This window comes from Sitodiplosis mosellana, unplaced genomic scaffold (genome assembly GCF_009176505.1).
Source record: "Sitodiplosis mosellana isolate CC-2019 unplaced genomic scaffold, AAFC_SMos_1.0 Smas_scaffold_60, whole genome shotgun sequence".
NCBI lineage: Eukaryota > Metazoa > Arthropoda > Insecta > Diptera > Cecidomyiidae > Sitodiplosis > Sitodiplosis mosellana.
In genome coordinates, this window is record NW_022595302.1 from 127,625 (window position 1) to 144,617 (window position 16,993).

A 16,993-nucleotide genomic window follows, 5' to 3' on the forward strand; every position below is an offset into this window, starting at 1 on the left:
ATTTGAAGCGAGCAGACGCAAAATGAAAAGGAGCATTGGTTTAATACTGGTTTTGCACTTCTTAAGCGCAATCGATTTTTCGTATTCAAAAATCGTAAATTGTACTTTTATCGATGGTAAAACTGATTCGGTGGAATTAAATTGCAAAAGTGATTTTAGCCTCTTTAGCCCTTATCTTCGTCGTGCTTACGGCATTGATTCTGATGAAGAAGACTACGCAACATTCCATGAAGATACTTCGATTCGAAACGGTGAATGCTATTCCGATCTGTTCAACAGTGAATCAAAAGAGAAAAATCGCCTCAACGTTAAACTATTGAAAGCGACCACTAATTGTGGACCGAGTGAACTTTTGAGTGATCAATTTCAGAATATTCGTGAACTGGATAACTCATATGATTCAAACTTTATGCGTTTTCAATTGTTCAAAGGATTGTGGAAATGGAATGCATCACACAGTTATATACCATTTTTCGATTTGTCGAGTATGTATTACGTGCCAAATTTGAACGAAATTGACCTATCCTACAACAACATTAAGCAAATTTTTGGAGGAATCATCAAAAACACACAATTGTCCGTAGTTAATTTGTCTCATAATGAATTGGGACCCTTGGCGGAAACTACTTTTGGAGGAATGACAAAGCTGAAAGTATTGGACTTAAGTTACAACAAAATAGCCTACATTCAATTGAATTTATTTCAAAGTAACACCAATTTGGAAGTGCTGCGCCTTGATAATAATCCAATGAAGGTATTCGATTGTCATTTGCTTTCACCGATGAAGAATCTAGCATCGTTATCTGTGACATTGGACAAAATTGAGCAAATCGATTTGAATTGCAAGGGATGCACCATTGGCCTAGCTCCAGACAGCATAAATGACACTATTATTCGTTTGACGGGAGTCAAAAATGTGTTACGCTTCAACAAGGACTATTTCAAAAAGTTGACCTATTTTATGATGGCTGAGAGTGAAACCGAAAATATTTCGCAGATAATTGAACTGCTGCCGTCATCCTTACAACTATTGGGCATTGGATCAAGCAAATTGAACGAACAGAATGTCAACATTATCGAAAGATTCAACAAGTTGGAACAACTCATATTGATGCATTCAAATATAACCGATTTGGAGCCAAACATATTCTCGCATCAAATCGAATCTCTGAAATTGCTCGACCTTTCGAATAATCATTTGAGAATAAATAATCCAACGGCTCTATTTGCACCATTGAAAAATTTGCTCACGTTTGTAATTTCAAACGCTCATCTCGAAAATATCCATGAGGTTCTACAGGCAATTACACCATCCGTTATCCATTTGGATGTATCCTTCAACTATGTGGGAAAATTGGACGTCAAAACATTTCAACGTTTCACCAATTTGCAATTTCTCAATTTGAGCCACACAAATCTATCGAACTTTGGATTCAACACATTTTATCATCAAACCAAATTGCGTTCGCTCGATCTTTCTTATAATCAACTCAAGAAAGTGGATTTCACTCTGTTTGTTCGCAGTTTTCTCGATCTCACTCATTTGTACTTGGAAGGCAACAATTTATCAGAGATCAAAACTATAACTGCAGTGGTTTTTCCAAAGCTTTCTATATTGGCTGTATCGAAAAATCAATTGTCCTGTCATGATTTAGCGGCATTTCTGCATCAATGGAAAGATTTGCATGTAATTGGCAATCCATCGAATCAAGCACACATGAATGGCGTCGACTGTGATCCAAATGCTGCTGAGAATACATCAAAAATGACTGAATTGACAAATGGCGTACACATTTTGACGCCATCTAAACACGAAGTCATTGTAACACACACCGAGTCGCACATAACTAAATATTCGGTATTGTTTTTGTGCGTGATGTGCTTCGGGTATTTGGTGGTGAAATCAAAAATTATTCCACGAATCAAAGAGGAACTAGCGAAGAATCCACTTGCAACCAATGTAAGGTGTCAACCAGCCACATCGACGTTAGTACTTATGGAGCAAGAAAATTTATGAAAATGGAAATGGAACAACAACGGCACCGAATGACAGAATATGACGATTCAAAGGAGTATTTTTTCAATCTTCCAATTTTTCACGTGCTAACATCATTGAGAAATCCTTTTAAATCCACAATTTTATTAAAATCAATTGAATTGGCAGTTTGACTAATGAAATTATATGAACATTGTAATGTATTGGCTGCTGAAATAAAATGAATGCAGTTTGATTCCTTAACTAGACTTACTACGTTTGAATGCAGGTCAAACAATGCGAGATTAAGCATTTGCAACGGCCTCATCGTCGTTGATTTTGTATTCAGTTTATTTCTAGATGCCAACATCTTTGAAATCAATGCATTTTTATGTGATCAATACGAAATCATATACCAAATGCATCTTAATTGACATTATTTTCATTGAAATACTTGTAAAAACTGTCGAAATGAGTCGAAGATTTTATCATTTCGGTGAGTTGGATTCGACACAAGGCCACCAGAATTTGTGAACCCAATAGCTCCAAATTGGAATAGAAAAAACCGTGTCGTTAAATTAAATGAAAAATGAATGGTTTTGTATCGAACCACTTTGTGTTGAAAATACGCGTTGCACGAGCTCAATTGAAGGCGGATGTAATACATGGACCCTTATGATTTAATACACGAGTTGTGTTTCCATCGCAAATAAATATTCAGCCGAGTAAATGTTCGATTGCGATAAATTTTTTGAATACACAATTTATATCATACATGATGAATGCAAAGTGCCTTTCAGTTGACCTGATATTTCCGCTTATTTCTCCAAACGCAAACGGATGAAGTTTGGACCATGTCTTATCAAAAGATAAACATTTCTTTCTTGTATACACTCAATCTAAAAACAAATGAATGCGTGAGCGCAAAACAAAACAACTTGAATTCGAAATGTTTTGATAATTTTGTATGGAGACTGTGCTAGCGCGCATTCAAATGACAAATACATACGAAAGCGGAAAAGAACTGAGATAATACTCCCGAATGCGTCAATGTTCAAAAGTATCATTGTTCAGTTCGTCAATAGAAATTGAAGCAAGCGGACGCAAAATGAAAAGGAGCATTGGTTTAATACTGGTTTGGCACTTCTTGAGCGCAATCGATTTTTCGTATTCAAAAATCGTGAATTGTAGTTATATCAATGGTAAAACTGATTCGGTGGAACTAAGTTGCAAAAGTGATTTTAGCCTACGCGGGTTTTATAATCGTGCTTACGACATTGATTCTGATGAAGAAGACTACGCACCATTCCATGAAGATACTTCGATTCGAAACGGTGAATGCTATTCCGATCTGTTCAACAGTGAATCAAAAGAGGAAAATCGCCTCAACGTTAAACTATTGAAAGTGTCCGCTCATTGTGGACAAAGTAAAAGTTTGAGTGATCAATTTCCGAATATCCGTGAACTGGATATCTCATCCAATTCAAATCTAGACCGTCTTCAATCGTTCAAAAATTTGGACAAGGTGAATGCATCGCACAATAGAATGAAGTCATTGTCTTTGTTTAATTTTAATAGTCTACCGAGCTTGTATGAAGTGGATTATTCCTATAATGGTATCGAGCTAATTTATGGAAAAATTGATGAAAATGCATTGATTGCTATAGTTAACATTTCGCATAACGAATTGGAATCCTTCCAAGAAGATGATTTTGGAACAATGACAAAGCTGAAAGTATTGGACTTAAGTTACAACAAAATAGCCTACATTCAATTGAATTTATTTCAAAGTAACACCAATTTGGAAGTGCTGCGCCTTGATAATAATCCAATGAAGGTATTCGATTGTCATTTCCTTTCACCGATGAAGAATCTAGCATCCGTGACTATGACATTGGACAAAATTGAGCAAATCGATTTGAATTGCAAGGGATGCACCATTGGCCTAGTCCCAGACAACATAAATGAAACTATTATTCGTTTGGCGGGAGTCAAAAATGTGTTACGCTTCAATAATGACTATTTCAAAAAGTTGGCCTATTTTATGATGGCTGAGAGTGAAACCGAAAATATTTCGCAGATAATTGAACTGCTGCCGTCATCCTTACAACTATTGGGAATTGGATCAAGCAAATTGAACGAACAGAATGTCAACATCATCGAAAGATTCAACAAGTTGGAACAACTCATTTTGATGCATTCAAATATGACCGATTTGGAGCCAAATATATTCTCGCATCAAAGCGAATCTCTAAAATTGCTCGACCTTTCGAATAATCATTTGAGAATAAATAATCCAACGGCAATATTTGCACCATTGAAAAATTTGCACACGTTTGTAATTTCAAACGCTCATCTCGAAAATATCCATGAAGTTCTACAGGCAATTACACCATCCGTTATCCATTTGGATGTATCCTTCAACTATGTGGGAAAATTGGACGTCACAACATTTCAACGTTTCACCAATTTGCAATTTCTCAATTTGAGCCACACAAATCTATCGAACTTTGGATTCAACACATTTTATCATCAAACCAAATTGCGTTCGCTCGATCTTTCTTATAATCAACTCAAGAAAGTTGATTTCACTCTGTTTGTTCGCAGTTTTCTTGATCTCACTCATTTGTACTTGGAAGGCAACAATTTATCAGAGATCAAAACTATAACTGCAGTTGTTTTTCCGAAGCTCTCGACGTTGGCTGTATCGAAAAATCAACTGTCCTGTCATGATTTAGCGGCATTTCTGCATCAATGGAAAGATTTAAAAGTCATTGGCAATCCAACGAATCAAACAAATATTAATGGCATCGACTGCGATCCAAATGCTGCAGAGGAAACAACGAAAAAGATGGAAAAGGTGAATGGCGTACACATTTTGACGCCATCTAAACAAGAAATCATTGTAACACACACCGAGTCGCACATAACTAAATATTCGGTATTGTTTTTATGCGTGATTTGCTGCGGATATTTGGTGGTGAAATCAAAACTTATTCCACGAATCAGGGAGAAACTGGCAAAGAATCCACTTGCAACCAATGGAAGGTGTCAACCAGCCACATCGACATTAGTACTTATGGAGCAAGAAAACTTATGAAAATGGAAATGGAACAACAACGCTTCAGAATGACAGAATATGATGATTCAAAGGAGTATTTTTTTCAATCTTCCAATTTTTTACGTGCTAACATCATTGAGAAATCCTTTTAAACAGAGGTTGGTTACAGATAAATTTATTTATATAAATTCCAAATATCAAATAAATTTATCCGATATTTTTCATGCGTTGTGTTGTTCTGACGCATTTGCAGTACATAAACGAGACATCGGCTGTTGTATTGGCAGCCAGCTATTCATCGCAGGAATGAGATTTTTGTCTTGTTCATTTACCGACATTCGTCAACAAGTCTGCCACTGTGTCACTACATAGCATTATAGGCCATAAGAAATGTGTATAGACGAAAATTTTCGCCATTTAGTTTTACATTGCCAATACATTAGTCATAGAGATTTTTGTTTTGTTTATTTTTTGTTGTTTGTAAACGAATCTGCATATCTTTTTTGCATTGCCACTGTAAATAGTAAAAAAATGTGTTTTGATACGTCACCTAGAGCACAAGCAGACCGATGTATGATAATAAAAATTTGTGAAACAATTTTTTTTCAGTGACAATAAATTTTCTTTGAAGTAAGAAACGTTTAGACGGAGTATTTATTCAAACGCATTTGTAATGAAGAAAAAATGAAAAATCTATTGAGACTTAGAGAAGACTTTGTACAGTAAATGTCTAGACTTTTAAAATAATTTGAATGCTTTTCATTCGAGCGTATGTAATAATTGAATGAAATGAAAGACAACAGAACTTTGAAAAAAGTTGAAATGATGTCACCCTCCTCTGGAATCAACACTCAGAAGTACGGATATCATTTTGTTTGTGTCGCAATAGAGAATGTTTGCTACGGTTGATTCTAAAGTGGTCAACGCTATCAAGTTCACACAGACGAATTTTTAGAACAATTTAAATGAATTTCATTCATCATGTCGCATACAATTAGTAAAATCAATTGAAATAAGGCCCAATAATTTACTTTCAAGAAGAACGGGGCTGGAACTCTAAGACATTCCACCAAAATCGTGCGGAATTATTTTTTTTGTACGTAAGACCTATATTGGAGTGAAAGAGAGAGATTCCACTAATTTTCTGGATATCACCGGAATTATTAAGATTTTCAAGGAAAAGTAATAGTTATCGGAATAATTCCGGTGATATCCAGAAATTTAGTGGAATCTCTCTCTTTCACTCCAATATGGTCTTATGTACGAAAAAAATAATTCCGAACGATTTTGGTGGAATGACTTAGAATTCCAGCCCGGATCAATTGGTTTTCCAATTTCAAATTATTTTTCAATTTATGAAACATGTGAGAAAGTTCGGATATTTTCCACTCACATCATAGGCTTAAAAATGCTTTATAAAGCCATGTAACAAAGAAATGTCCGTTAGTATACTTAATATTGAAGTAGAGAAAGGTTAAAATGTCAGCGCCAAAGGTATTGAAAGAGTGTCAACGTTTACTCAGAGTGACGCAGTTATGTAAAAAGAGTCCCGTCCGAATCGGTTGGCTCGAATTGCCGTTAACTCTGTTGCAAATTGTGTTTTTACTTCCATTTATTGCGTTTGTACCGTATGTGATTTGGTTTTGTGTTGAGAAGGAATTCAAATTAAATAAAATCGCTGGAGCAATGCATCTATGTATAGGCGCAACTCAACTCCTTCTTATCTACCTTGGTCTTGCAATGGAAAACTCAAACATCATCAATCACATGACTGAATTGCAACGAATTGTCGATCAACGTAAGTGAATAAATCAACAATAAATTATGTCATTTTCAGTCAAATTAATGATAAAAGTTTCGAATGTTGAACGATCGTCAATAATTTTTGACACTACATCATTCACTACAGGATGTGAAGATTCGCCTGAATCCGTGGAAATATATGAGAAGATTGAAAAACGTAACTCGAAACAGTGCAGTTTCATTCTTAAAGCAACATTTCAAATGGAGATGGGGCTGTTTATCTTGTATACTCTACCGCCAATTGGTTATGCACTCTTTCAGTTCCCATCGCCCAGATGGTGGCTATTGCCGTTTCCTGCTACAGACAGGTGATTCAAACATTTCAACTCTCATTATTCAATTACCAATTTTTAACTGTATTGATCTCCACAATGATGGAAACTTCTTTTTTTTTCAAAACAATTTTTTTCTGATCTCGTTTCCAGTTTAATTCCCGAAAAACCAACGTATTTTATGTTCTACACAGTTTTGCTTTACCTTCAAAATATTCATATCACCTACTGCATTATATTCGTCATGTGTATTATGCTCATAATCGGACTATGCACATACAGCGATGCGTTGACTCAAGATTTGAAAGTAGTCGTTGCGAACTTAGATAAGAAGGAAAAGAACGAAAATTTAGCCATGACAATGCGGCAGACTATCGATTTGCAAAACAGCATTGTGATGTGAGTTATGAAATATATGAATATCGTCCATCAAATCAAAAATCCAATTCAAAATTTGTTTTCAACGTGTAACCCATTTTATATACTTAACGTTGACCGTTTTCACATACAAATCTACACACAGAAAATATTATTTCTCCTTCTAGGCTCAACAATAGCACACAAAACATTTTGAGTAAATCGCTTTTTGCACTCTTTGCAATATTTGTGGTGATGGTGTCATTCTCAATACTCACCCTCGATCAAGGTATTCACGATCTTAGCCCAGAAATCCTATTGGGCTTGCAAGACTTGTTGCTGCAAATTGCATTGAATTACATTGTCTGTAAATCGGCTGAAAGGCTAAACTCTATGTCTTTTGAAGTGACTAAGATTTTTTACCATTCACATTGGTATCAATTACCGATCAATATGCAGAAAATGTTCATTTTTATGATTAGACAAGCTCAGACACCATTCAATTTACGTGGCTTGAACTTTTTCACGTGCTGCTTGGAACAATTCTCAAAGGTAATTGTCTGTGACATTTCTTCGTATTTTCGTAAAAGAATTTTCAACTTTTCTTCCAGCTTATTCGAACATCCATATCATACTATCTCTTGCTGCGACAATTCAGAGAGTTCAGCTAAACATTTGAATAATAAGACAACAGCATCATTTCAAATCTCAATAGATACTTCGTTTTTAAGCTCAATTTATCACTAAGTGTTGTACAAAATCAAATATGATGGAGAAAAGCATTCTATTTCTTCATTCAATTTGTTGAATAAAATCACAATAAAATTAATAGTTTCATTTCAAGTGTTTTTAGAACCACAGTTAATTTTGCAAAGTGGTTACCAGCGTCGCTTTCTTCGTATACAAAAACATGGGAAAGATTTGACGTAAGACGCCAAAACGCCTCTACGCGTGGAATGCCCGAAGCTGTCATCGTACACACATCGAACACGAACATTGTCGTTTACACAATCGCACTCACACAAATGAACGCATCGATAGGGCCTGCTCAATATATGTACGATGACTGTTTTGAGTGTCCCTCGCTAAGAGGGCTGCGTGTCGTTTTTCTTCGTTTATTAAGCGATCTTGTGGTTATAATCTACAGCGACCGTAATTTTACCTTTGTAGGCATCACCAGCTTAAAAATCTAAAACGTGCATCTGATAAACAATCAATTCAATTTTAGCGTCGGATATACTGTGACGCATTGCATGAACGATAGCGTGGACATTAGGGTGTTTTCGGTATTAAATATACCGAAAATGGTAGTTTTAGTTTGATAGAGCAGAGAATTTGGAATCGATTTCATATATTTTTGTTCGAAGTCAGTCCAAGATGCCACTTCCCACAAGCAAAACAAATGTTCGTCGAATTTTGAGGTTATATCACTATTCGCTGAAACTGATCTGATATTTTCCGCTTTTTTCGATTCAATCTCACTGCCAGAGATGAATTCTCAATGCAAACATTTATTTTCACGTAATTTTCATTGGGAAAAGTGGCCAAATAGTCGAAAATTCACACAAATTGTATTGCCTCTTTGACCAGTTCTTCAATCATAGAGAAAACACAGACAAACTCATTTTTTTTCACAAAAATTCGTTCAATGGGTTTGAAATAGACGAAAAATTATCTAAATCCACTAAAATATCCAATCGAACAAAACCAGGAAGGCCAAATTGCAGCAAAACCAAAACGTAAACAAAAACGAGCTGTCCACATGAAATCTGGGCTTCTTTGACATTTTGAAGGGCCACCAATGCACTTGTGCGAATGAATCACAGTCAATTCGCACACAGTGATTCGCGCAGATGTATTTTGGTCTTGTCAAACATCAAACTAAGCCCGAATTTCATAATGACAGCTCGTTTTTGTTTACGTTTTGGTTTTGCTGCAATTTGGCCTTCCTGGTTTTGTTCGATTGGATATTTTAGTAGATTTAGATAATTTTTCGTCTATTTCAAACCCATTGAATGAATTTTTGTGAAAAAAATGAGTTTGTCTGTGTTTTTTCTATGATTGAAGAACTGGTCAAAGAGGCAATACAATTTCTGTGAATTTTTGACTATTTGGCCACTCTTTCCAATGAAAATTACGTGAAAATAAATGTTTGCATTGAGAATTCATCTCTGGCAGTGAGATTGAATCGAAAAAAGTGGAACAGGGCTTTTGTTGTAATCACGGTTTAAAATCCTCGAAAAAATTATTTTGAAGTGTCACTTTTGCATAAAACGTTTTCAACATTCACATTTAACAACGAATATTCACAGCAGCACATATGAGTAGTTTGGAGCGAAAATGTTATACAAAAAAGTTGAGCGGAAAAATGTCGATGATGAATGGGCGGAAAAGTGATAGCTATATAGTAAACTGTATAGTAAACTATAGTGAACTATATAGCTATCTCTTTTCATTTGACATTTTTCCTCTCAACTTTTCTGTATAACATTTTCGCTCCAAACTACTCATATATGTCCTGTACTTAGCCACAAAAAAAAGTTATCCAGCACCATAAATCAGTAGAAATTTGGAATGCTAAATTTTAACGATTAGCCAATTCTCTAAAAAGCAAATAGTAGGAGCAAGATGATTTCAACAGCTGTAGAAAAAAAAAATCATATTAGGATTGCTATAGAACAATGGAGTAATTATAATACATATGATTCCTGATTCGTCGCATACTAAAAACGGACTCACATTCCCAAAAACTTCCAAAGTGCAGTAAACCATTCCAAATCCATTGAACTTTGATGGCGTTTGTGAACGATTGATGATCGGGATCAACCATTTCTGTTGATTCAGTGGATAATAGTACCAATTTGATTCAAAAGCAACATTACCGACCGAGCCCATGTTGTCCGTTGCAGAGTTTGCAAAATAGCAATATATTGAACACCACATCAGCGGTGCAGTCAGATGTGCAAAGTGAGAAAACATTGTCGAAAGGACAAGATCCGACTGAAGAAAATTAAAAAAAAAAGCATATTTGAATCGTTCATTTTTATGAAAATCCAAGGTTAATGCGAAAATCATTACATGTTCGATGTTAAAAGCTCCAAAAGCGATGTATATACAATTGGTAGGCAAAAAAAAGAATATTGCGCCGGTATTTATGTCACTGGCCAAGTCGAAAACCCTAATAACATTAAAAACAATTGTGAATTTCTTCGACACAGAAAAAAAAACAAATTCATTACGAAAGATTGTCTGAATCAACTTACTCTACGGCTCGAAGATGCATCTTAATCGACTTGATGAATTTTTTAATGAATCTTTGTTGAATTTTCACTGCTTCACCTGACCTTTTCGCCTTCAATATGAGCTCGTTATCGTCATGAATGGATTGAGTTAAAAATACGAAATGGTGACAAATCGCAACGATATAAAGGCAACAGCAGCAAAAAAACGATGGTAATAAAACAAATACCAAGTCGTAGGCAAAAATGCAATTCATTTCGATGAACAATGCTAAATAATAGCCCCAAATTGGTTCCAAAGGAAATGGAAATGCCATTTCCATTGGAAAACTCCATGCAGACGTATCAGTTTTTCCAATTAAAATATAGACGATGGAACTGGTACAGTAGAGCGTAATGTATAACACTTGGCGGATAAGAACAAAATAAATGATATTTTTGGTGTATTTACGGCACTGCGATTCGGCATTCCAATAAATATCGGACACTTCGATGCCATTGTCTAAAAGTAAGAAGTTATTGGAATGGAATTTGCGTACGATTAGTGAATTCTTTTGGAAGCATACTTGAATCCTAACCTTCGTCCACAGTTTCCTGTAGTTTTAGCACCAACCTCTTCATCTTCTTCATATTCAGTCCAACACTGAAATACATTCCAAGCCATTGAAGACAACCCACAGTAACATAGCAAAAGTTCATTATATCTTCATATTCACTAGATGCATCATGCGCATAGTATATTGCGCACGAAACGAAGATTGTGACTATTGCCGCTGAAAAATAGTACGTTTTTATCGATGCTAGAAACTCATTGGTTGGTTCGGTCAAACGATCGGAGAGGAGACTAACGCGAAACATCCACTTGCGATTCAGTTCGAGTGTAGTGAATTTACCCGTCATTTTATGTTTGATTAAATTTTATTGGTTTTTATTATATCGAAATGATATAGGTGTTCTTTTCTTCCTTTTTTTTTGACCGACACAAATCAAAACCTCATTCGAAGTCACAAAGAATTTATGTTTGTTTTTTGTTGGTTTTGACCAAAGACGATTCGTCTTGAAAAATGCTCAGTGCACAAGTTCACCTCTTACTAAATACATTCCCATTGAACACTCCAGTTTAAATAGCCCGTCAATCGCGTGAAATTAATTTTTTTTTCTTCAAATCCTACAATTTAACAAATAATTATATATAAATCCTGGAAATTTATTATTTCTACTTAAATGTGATGATTAAATAAATAATCATGCAACACATTTTGTGTCACGCTCATGGTGTCATCATCATTATCATCTTGAACAGGTGAACACCATAATTGGAGACCACACCAATTTCCTACTCTACAAGTGTATAGAACAAACATTAAAATATTACTGAAATATATATTCATAAAAATATCTCCACTCATTTAATGAGTAAGTTGCATGTGGATGTGATGAAGCGAAGCAAAAGAATGGCCATTAACCCATTATTATCTGCCGATGGCCAGAATTCCGCTAAAGTTTGAGATATATGAAGAAGTATTCATGAAATAACTTTTCAAGCCACACCATGGGCTATAGCTCACTTATGAGTTAGAAAAAATGTTGACTTAAAAAATGGATATTCATTATCCATTCTTTTGATTGTTAAAATTAAATCCACAGGAGCGTGACTTCCAGCCATTCGATAGGTCGGCATATTACGCTGTACCTTAAATATGCTTGCTGCCAAGCAATGCAAACGGGCAGCCTTGGTGACTTCTCATTGCATGTTTAAATTTTGTGTTTGGTCTTATTCAGGAAAAAGACTAGGATTGAATGTCACCAAATTTAATAAATGCAGGAAAAATAATGACTAACCAATTTTTAGTCAAAATCCTTTTTTCCATAACGATATATAATGATAATTGGCCCAAAACGATTTTGTCATGGGCTGTACGCAATTGAATTGTTGTTCATTTATTTATGCATCGTTTCGGGGGTCATCGCGCTTCATCATCAGGCATTTATCTGTAAATAGAAACAATTGTTGATTAAATTCCCTTTCCGATAAATGAATAATCAACGATTGAATAGCGTACAGCCCATGAAAAAGTTATTTTAATTGGATTTATCACACACGCTATGGCAAATGCCGTAAACGATATGTATTAGAGATGATTTATAAGGCCGTTCTTACTGAATTCTTTCGGACAATTTTTTCCCAAAATAAAAATCCAATATATTCTATAATGATTTCCAGTGAATTGCCAGTATTTGTCTCAAATGTGTATGCATACCTTCCAATTTGTCCTTGCATGAGTGGAAAAACTTCCTACATAGATAACAAGCATGAAAATTTCCATTACAGTTTAGCTTTCTTCATACGTAATTTTCTTATTTTCTTCATAAAATTGGAAAAATAAATGGTCTTACCGTAGTAAGACGAACTTTTTCGCAGTGGGATCCAAATACTCTCTAAATTCAGTGATCTGTTTCACAATCAATCCAAATAATAAACAACCAAATTGATTATGTTTTAATAAAAAAATTATTTCTTAATATTAAAATGCCCTTCAAAACTAGTGATATTTAGAAATTATCGCGTCACGGCTTTTGGAAAAATGCTCAAATGTTGGATTAAAATGAATTCAAACGTTTCTTTTAACTTTCATACAAAAGTGGTATTTTCCAAGGGATTTGGAACGAAAATGTAGAAATGATACCAAAGCCGTAGAGAAATAAATATTATGTTATTCAAATAGCACTGTTATTTTATAACAAAGACTGGAGTTTGCGAGATGAAATTTCTGAATCTTTTGCAAGCTTTATGCACAAAAATTCTATTCCAAGTGGAAAAAATATTGCGAGTTGAAAATATCACCACGAACAATTGCATTTTTGACCCCATTGAGACTTCAAATACGGTCGATTGAACTGGAAATCGATTCTTCATAAAAAATTAAGTGATATATAGTTGCCAATAATCTTTATAAGGTGGTTAGTTTGTGAGCTATGACCGATTTTGTACGCAAAGTGTGACCATTTCGGAAATTTTCAATATTTTCACCTACGAATTCGAATTTGATACTGAAATCATGGGAAAATGATATAATCTTGCTCTCTAATTCTCAATATTTTGATGAAATAATAGCAGTTTGATATGATGAAAACCATGTAGGGGGGCTATTTTAGGTATCTTCCATAGAAAAGTATGAATTTTCAGGGATTTTCAAAGGTTGGTTATAGGCTAGGTTATCCTAGGCTATATCTGAAGTGGGTGAAAATCTAATGGTTTCTAAGACTAAACAAGCCCAAACTTTTGCCATCACCAGATCTCATTTATCTCGACTGGTCGTTGAGCTATCGTGTTAACAAATTACATTAAAAAATTTGCGTACAACGTACAACGTACAACGTACGACGTGGAACAGACTCATAAAACATCGCTCTAAAACCCATTTTTTCGTGTTCTACGGCCTCGAAAACGGATAGAAATCATATTTTTGGGGTGTCTTAAAATTTGGGCCAAATGCAATACTTTTACGCAGTCCACGACATGGGCCTGCGAAAAAGTAACAGGCCAAATTTATATGGGAGGTACCCGTAAATCGCTTTCGATTGGCTTCAAAATTTCAGGGATTGAGTTTGTTGGTAAAAAACTAAGATCCAGAAAGTTTCATGACGTTTGGAATATCACAAATGAGATTTCTATTGGGATTTTACTTTCATGGTTTCATAAAAAACTCATTTACCTATCTAAATCTTGTGCTGACCTGAAATCCCCATGAACAATCCACAAATATGGCCTTCGGTGCTTGATTTGAAGCTGGCTAGAAGTTTTGGATGGGCAAACTGTCGAAAAATGAGATTTCCCAAAAAACAATTCACCATAATGTGAAAGTGAAATACTGAGGGTTTCCGTAAAATGATATTCTTGCCTATTTGAACCTAAAAAATGGTCAAAAGTGCTTGCTTTTTATAACTGATTTAGATTTTTCGGACCATATTCCACAACTTTTGCCTTATTTGACTCACTGTTTAACGTGAAAAATTCTTAAATCACGCATTTGAAAATTAAATGTTGAGAATATACGAAAAATAATAATTTTGCATATTTGAACTCAAAAAACGTACAAAGTAATTGGTTTTTTTTGCTGATTTAGAATTTTTCGGTCATTTTCAACAATTTTTGACTTATTTGCAACATGGTTTTGCGTGAAAAATGCTTAAATCCCGCATTTGAAAGTTGAATCTTTAGGATTTAACAAAATTCGGGAAAATCACGATTTCAAAGCCCCATAACGCATATCGAGTGTACTCGTAAGAACAATTTTTCTTGTTTTCGACCAAATTTTATGCTTTGACTTTTTAGCTGTTTTTTTTTTGCCGTTTTCGCAAAGTTGAAAATTAAAGTATTTCCGTAAAAAACCGATCGATTTCTGCCCTATGGAAAAATTCTTTTCAGAGGTCGCTTTAGTGCTCCGATTCGTGTTTCATTTTTAGTAAACATCAACAACTACACAGATTTTACGTTGTTCCCCACACAGAGATACACAAACAACAATGCAGTGTCCACATTCATTATATCTTTCGGCATCTGTCGCTCTCTGTATCATCTATAGTGATGCGTAATACAGAAGATAAACGATAGTACAACATGATCGATTGTCTCTTTCGCACTTCAATGCAGGGCCTAAAATTTCAAAATTTAAGAACATCCCGATATTTAAAAAAAATTAAAAAACTTAGGTTTTCTGCTGTAAAATAAATGAAAATAGACTTAATTCTCCTTCTTATCATCTACGCAGTTGAATAAATATTGTTATGAATTGAGCAGTAAATATTTGAGTGAAAACGAAAAGCTAAATTTAAAAAAACGAATAGAATATATCAAACTTTAATAATTATGGGTGCTTTAAAATTTCTTAATTGTTTTGATTTCATCATCTTCATCGGAATCTTCTTTTTGTTCTCGAGCACTTTTGGATATGCCTTTAAAATATGGCGCATTCTTTGTTTTTCTGTCCATAACGCCGGAAAAATCTTTGCGTTGCTTTTCGTTCATAAATTGAATGATTGCCATCCTTGGATCCCAGTCTTCGAGATCAGGCTTATTAAAATGAACGTAAAGATATTTTACTTCCGTTTCAAGTGAGATACTGCTTCGTAGTGGTGTCTTTATTCTGTTATTTGCGCTTATAGACCTTTCCACGTCCGCTGAATGCGGCGTACACGCTTGAATTCGTGTTAATATGGTCAGCACTTCTTTGTAATTTTTCGAATTTGTAGAATCTTTTGCAAGAGTTTTGATGATTTTATGCAATTTCCCATTCAATTTCGGTGCAATCTTTTGTTGAACCAACTCGTTATATTGCAATTGAATTGATGTCGAATCGAGATCAGTTGCAAAATAGCATGTTGCAATTTACTTTTGAAATGTACCTCACATTAGTTCAAATGAAAGCCGTCATGTAATCATACGAACAGCGCTCGAATCGTTTTGTAGAATTTTCATACAAAATGATAGTGAGGCACTTTTGCAACATGCTATTTTTGTGAATCTCGCGCAAATCGGCACGTTGATCAAACGTTACAAATGGTTCTATCAGTTTTATTTGCTTATCATCACTATCGAACCGTTCGGAAAGACAATTCAAAATAGAACCAATTATATCACTTCGAATGCTTTGAAAATCAATGCCAGACGTTTCTTGTCTTGTACGGCCGTCTTCAGATCGCTGAAGTTCAAAATGCTTCAGAATAAATCTTCCATCATCCGTTTCTTCGATGTCATTTTTTAGCGCCTCTTCCCATCCACCAAGAAGAAAATCTGACTGTAAAGTTAACAGTGCATTACGAAGAGAATTGATGTTTTGCACTAGACTTATGATCGTTAAATCATCGCCTTGTAATTTTTTCTGGTAACGAGAATAAATGTTCAATAAGTCAGCCAAAAATGCGATGACACGAAGATTATCAATTTTCTGAAGAAAAATAAAAAAACCGTTTGCTTTGCTGTCGTTGTTCTTATTTTCATCGAAATATGTCATTAATGCCACCCATGATCGCAAAATATTATTTATAATTGCGGCGCTATACTCCGTCCAACGAATTGTAAACAATTTTGGCAATTTCGAGAGATGTAGTTTGTATTCAGCTGCAATCGATTCGAGCTCAGCTGTACGCAAGCCGGATTGACGAAAATATGACGAAATGGAACTGAGTTCATTCAAAGTGTTTTGCACGATGGTATGTGTTTTGCTCACGTCACCCCAAACCAATTCCATACGATGTGCACTGCACCAAATTTTTAACAGCGGTA

General features: G+C 34.9%; 4 protein-coding genes across 4 annotated transcripts; all 4 read left to right on the plus strand.

Moving 5' to 3' along the window:
• Positions 1 to 22: 22 nt before the first annotated feature.
• Positions 23 to 2,017, plus strand: LOC129570492 (chaoptin-like). The gene has a single exon (XM_055450127.1). The coding sequence runs from the start codon at positions 23 to 25 to the stop codon at positions 2,015 to 2,017; it is 1,995 nt and encodes a 664-aa protein (XP_055306102.1).
• Positions 2,018 to 3,017: 1,000 nt separating this feature from the next.
• On the plus strand, positions 3,018 to 5,674 carry LOC129570479 (protein artichoke-like). The gene is made up of 2 exons (XM_055450107.1): positions 3,018 to 5,194; positions 5,290 to 5,674. The coding sequence occupies exon 1, from the start codon at positions 3,018 to 3,020 to the stop codon at positions 5,073 to 5,075; it is 2,058 nt and encodes a 685-aa protein (XP_055306082.1). The 3' UTR covers positions 5,076 to 5,194; positions 5,290 to 5,674.
• A 687-nt stretch (positions 5,675 to 6,361) lies between these two features.
• Positions 6,362 to 7,264, plus strand: LOC129570494 (uncharacterized). The gene is made up of 2 exons (XM_055450129.1): positions 6,362 to 6,834; positions 6,946 to 7,264. Exons 1-2 carry the CDS (start codon positions 6,516 to 6,518, stop codon positions 7,149 to 7,151), a joined length of 525 nt encoding a protein of 174 aa, XP_055306104.1. The 5' UTR covers positions 6,362 to 6,515; the 3' UTR covers positions 7,152 to 7,264.
• Positions 7,265 to 7,281: 17 nt separating this feature from the next.
• On the plus strand, positions 7,282 to 8,277 carry LOC129570495 (odorant receptor 9a-like). The gene is made up of 3 exons (XM_055450130.1): positions 7,282 to 7,510; positions 7,657 to 8,020; positions 8,080 to 8,277. The coding sequence occupies exons 1-3, from the start codon at positions 7,293 to 7,295 to the stop codon at positions 8,137 to 8,139; spliced, it is 642 nt and encodes a 213-aa protein (XP_055306105.1). The 5' UTR covers positions 7,282 to 7,292; the 3' UTR covers positions 8,140 to 8,277.
• Positions 8,278 to 16,993: the final 8,716 nt, after the last annotated feature.

Bases quoted from the DNA above. Each gene is read 5' to 3' on its own strand.
- LOC129570494 (XM_055450129.1), top strand. From the start codon at position 6,516: ATGTCAGCGCCAAAGGTATTGAAAGAGTGTCAACGTTTACTCAGAGTG. The intron at 6,835-6,945 runs GTAAGTGAATAA...CATTCACTACAG, and splicing joins GCAACGAATTGTCGATCAAC to GATGTGAAGATTCGCCTGAA.
- LOC129570495 (XM_055450130.1), top strand. From the start codon at position 7,293: ATGTTCTACACAGTTTTGCTTTACCTTCAAAATATTCATATCACCTAC. The intron at 7,511-7,656 runs GTGAGTTATGAA...TTCTCCTTCTAG, and splicing joins TTGCAAAACAGCATTGTGAT to GCTCAACAATAGCACACAAA. The intron at 8,021-8,079 runs GTAATTGTCTGT...CTTTTCTTCCAG, and splicing joins GCTTGGAACAATTCTCAAAG to CTTATTCGAACATCCATATC.
- LOC129570479 (XM_055450107.1), top strand. From the start codon at position 3,018: ATGCGTCAATGTTCAAAAGTATCATTGTTCAGTTCGTCAATAGAAATT.
- LOC129570492 (XM_055450127.1), top strand. From the start codon at position 23: ATGAAAAGGAGCATTGGTTTAATACTGGTTTTGCACTTCTTAAGCGCA.